This window comes from Mus pahari, chromosome 2 (genome assembly GCF_900095145.1).
Source record: "Mus pahari chromosome 2, PAHARI_EIJ_v1.1, whole genome shotgun sequence".
Taxonomy (NCBI): domain Eukaryota; kingdom Metazoa; phylum Chordata; class Mammalia; order Rodentia; family Muridae; genus Mus; species Mus pahari.
In genome coordinates this window covers 61,855,025-61,857,089 of record NC_034591.1, presented here as the reverse complement: position 1 = coordinate 61,857,089, position 2,065 = coordinate 61,855,025, and the positions used below count along the sequence as shown (strand labels likewise).

Below are 2,065 nucleotides of genomic sequence, written 5' to 3'. Positions count from 1 at the left end.
GACTCCATGACACAATTCAGAAGGCAGTTCAGAGTGGCTGAGATAGCTAAGGAAGAGGATGGAGAAATAGAGAGGAAGGACACATTTCCTGCTTTGGGGAGCCTTGAAGTCTAAGACCTATGGTAATACAGAACCCATATAATAACTCGAGGGTGGCCAGTGTTTGACTCTTTATATGGAGGTCAGGAATGATGTGATGTAAGACCAAAGGCTCCTCTGGGAATCAGGACTTCTCTGGAAACTGAAATTTGAGAAAGCAGCTACTTAGATCTAGTGTGGAAGACAGGAAAAGCTGCACTACTTGATAAGATGCCCCTCTGGAGATGTGGTAGGGAAGAGGGACCGGTAGTGAATCGTGAACCATTTTTGCAGCCATGCCTCCCTATTCTGTTCTAACTCCCAAGTAACCCTTTCTCAGCTGTCAAAAGGCCACTGCCACAGGCTAACCCTTCCTCTGCTTCTCTCCCACAGGTGCCACCTGACTCCAGTGCATGGACAGCCCTAGCAATAACACCATACCCCGTGGCTTTCTCCTTCAAGGCTTTTTTGAGTTTCCACATCTGAGGCCCCTTCTCTTCCTGGTGCTGCTGGCTGTGCACCTGGCCACTTTGAGTGGTAACCTGCTCATCCTGGTGGCTGTGATCTCCGTGCCCAGCAGGCCACCCATGCTGCTCTTCCTTTGCCAGTTGTCAGCCATTGAACTCTGCTATACGCTAGTGGTGGTACCCCGTTCTCTAGCTGACCTGAGTATGCCTGGCCATGGCAGGGGCAGTCCCATCTCCTTCCTGGGCTGCGCTGTCCAAATGCAGATGTTTGTGGCACTGGGTGGGGCTGAGTGCTTCTTGCTGGCAGCCATGGCCTATGACCGCTACGTGGCCATCTGCCACCCCCTGCGCTATGCATCTATAGTGACCCCAGGTCTATGTGCACGCCTGGCCCTGGCCTGCTGCCTTGGAGGACTAGCTGTATCCGTGGGGCTAACGGTGGCAGTGTTCCACCTGCCTTTCTGTGGCTCCCGCCTGCTGGTGCATTTCTTCTGCGACATCACCGCACTGCTGCACTTGGCATGTACACGGAGCTATGTGGATGAGCTGCCCTTGTTAGGAGCCTGCTTGGTGCTGCTGTTGCTGCCCTCAATGCTCATTTTGACCTCCTATGGGGCCATTGCCTCTGCCCTGCGCCGCCTGCATGGTGGTGGAGGCAGACGCAAGGCTGCCTCCACCTGCGCCTCGCACCTGGCTGTCACCTTCCTGCATTATGGTTGTGCCACCTTCATGTATGTGCGGCCAAAGTCCAGTTACTCCCCGCGACTGGATCGCACACTAGCGCTGGTTTATACCAATGTCACACCACTTCTATATCCTCTTATCTACAGCCTGCGCAACCGGGAGATCACTTCCGCCATTCACAGGGTCCTGGGGTTCCGTGGATCAGGGTCTGTGTGATCCCTGATAACGGGCACAGGCCAAGACAGAGTAGGGAGCTCTCATTTGCTGAAGTGTCCCCTAGTGTTTAGTGTTTGCATCTGGAAAGGCTCCTGGGAATTCAAGGGTGACATTTAGGAAAGAGAACTTGGTAACTGCAAGAGAAGAGAGACACAGGGGGTGGCTGTGTCCTTCATTCCTTCCTGGAGGAGTATCAAGAAGTGGAGAAACCTGGATCTACATTGAGAGCTTCCTTTGATTCCTGTCAAGTTTTCCCCATAATTCCCAGGCCTATGCAAGCCAGTGAGTGTTTTGCATGATGCCTGTGGTTTGAAGGGCAGATGTGAAGAGCAATGGCACATGGAAAAAGTAGCTTGGCGATCACTTAATCACACTAGACTCGTCAAAGCTGAGTGGAGTTGTTACAGATGGTTTCTCGGGGCAATAGGTTGCTACTTGGAATACTAGAAGATTAGTAGGTATTAGCCAAAAGTGAAGGATGGAGAAGGAACTGAGCAAACCTGGTTAGCACTGGTTGACGCATACTGGGAAGGGTCTCAGCGATGGCTGAAGGATCTGCACTGTGAGCTGCTGTGCTCCCATGGTCTTTGTCTGATAGCTTGGATGCAGTGAGACAGACA

At 52.3% G+C, this 2,065-nt stretch overlaps 1 protein-coding gene across 1 annotated transcript; it reads left to right on the top strand.

The window, feature by feature from the left end:
- The first annotated feature begins 491 nt into the window (after nucleotides 1-491).
- LOC110317441 (olfactory receptor 10AC1) lies at nucleotides 492-1,445 on the top strand. The gene has a single exon (XM_021191908.1). The coding sequence runs from the start codon at nucleotides 492-494 to the stop codon at nucleotides 1,443-1,445; it is 954 nt and encodes a 317-aa protein (XP_021047567.1).
- The last annotated feature ends 620 nt before the right edge of the window (nucleotides 1,446-2,065 follow it).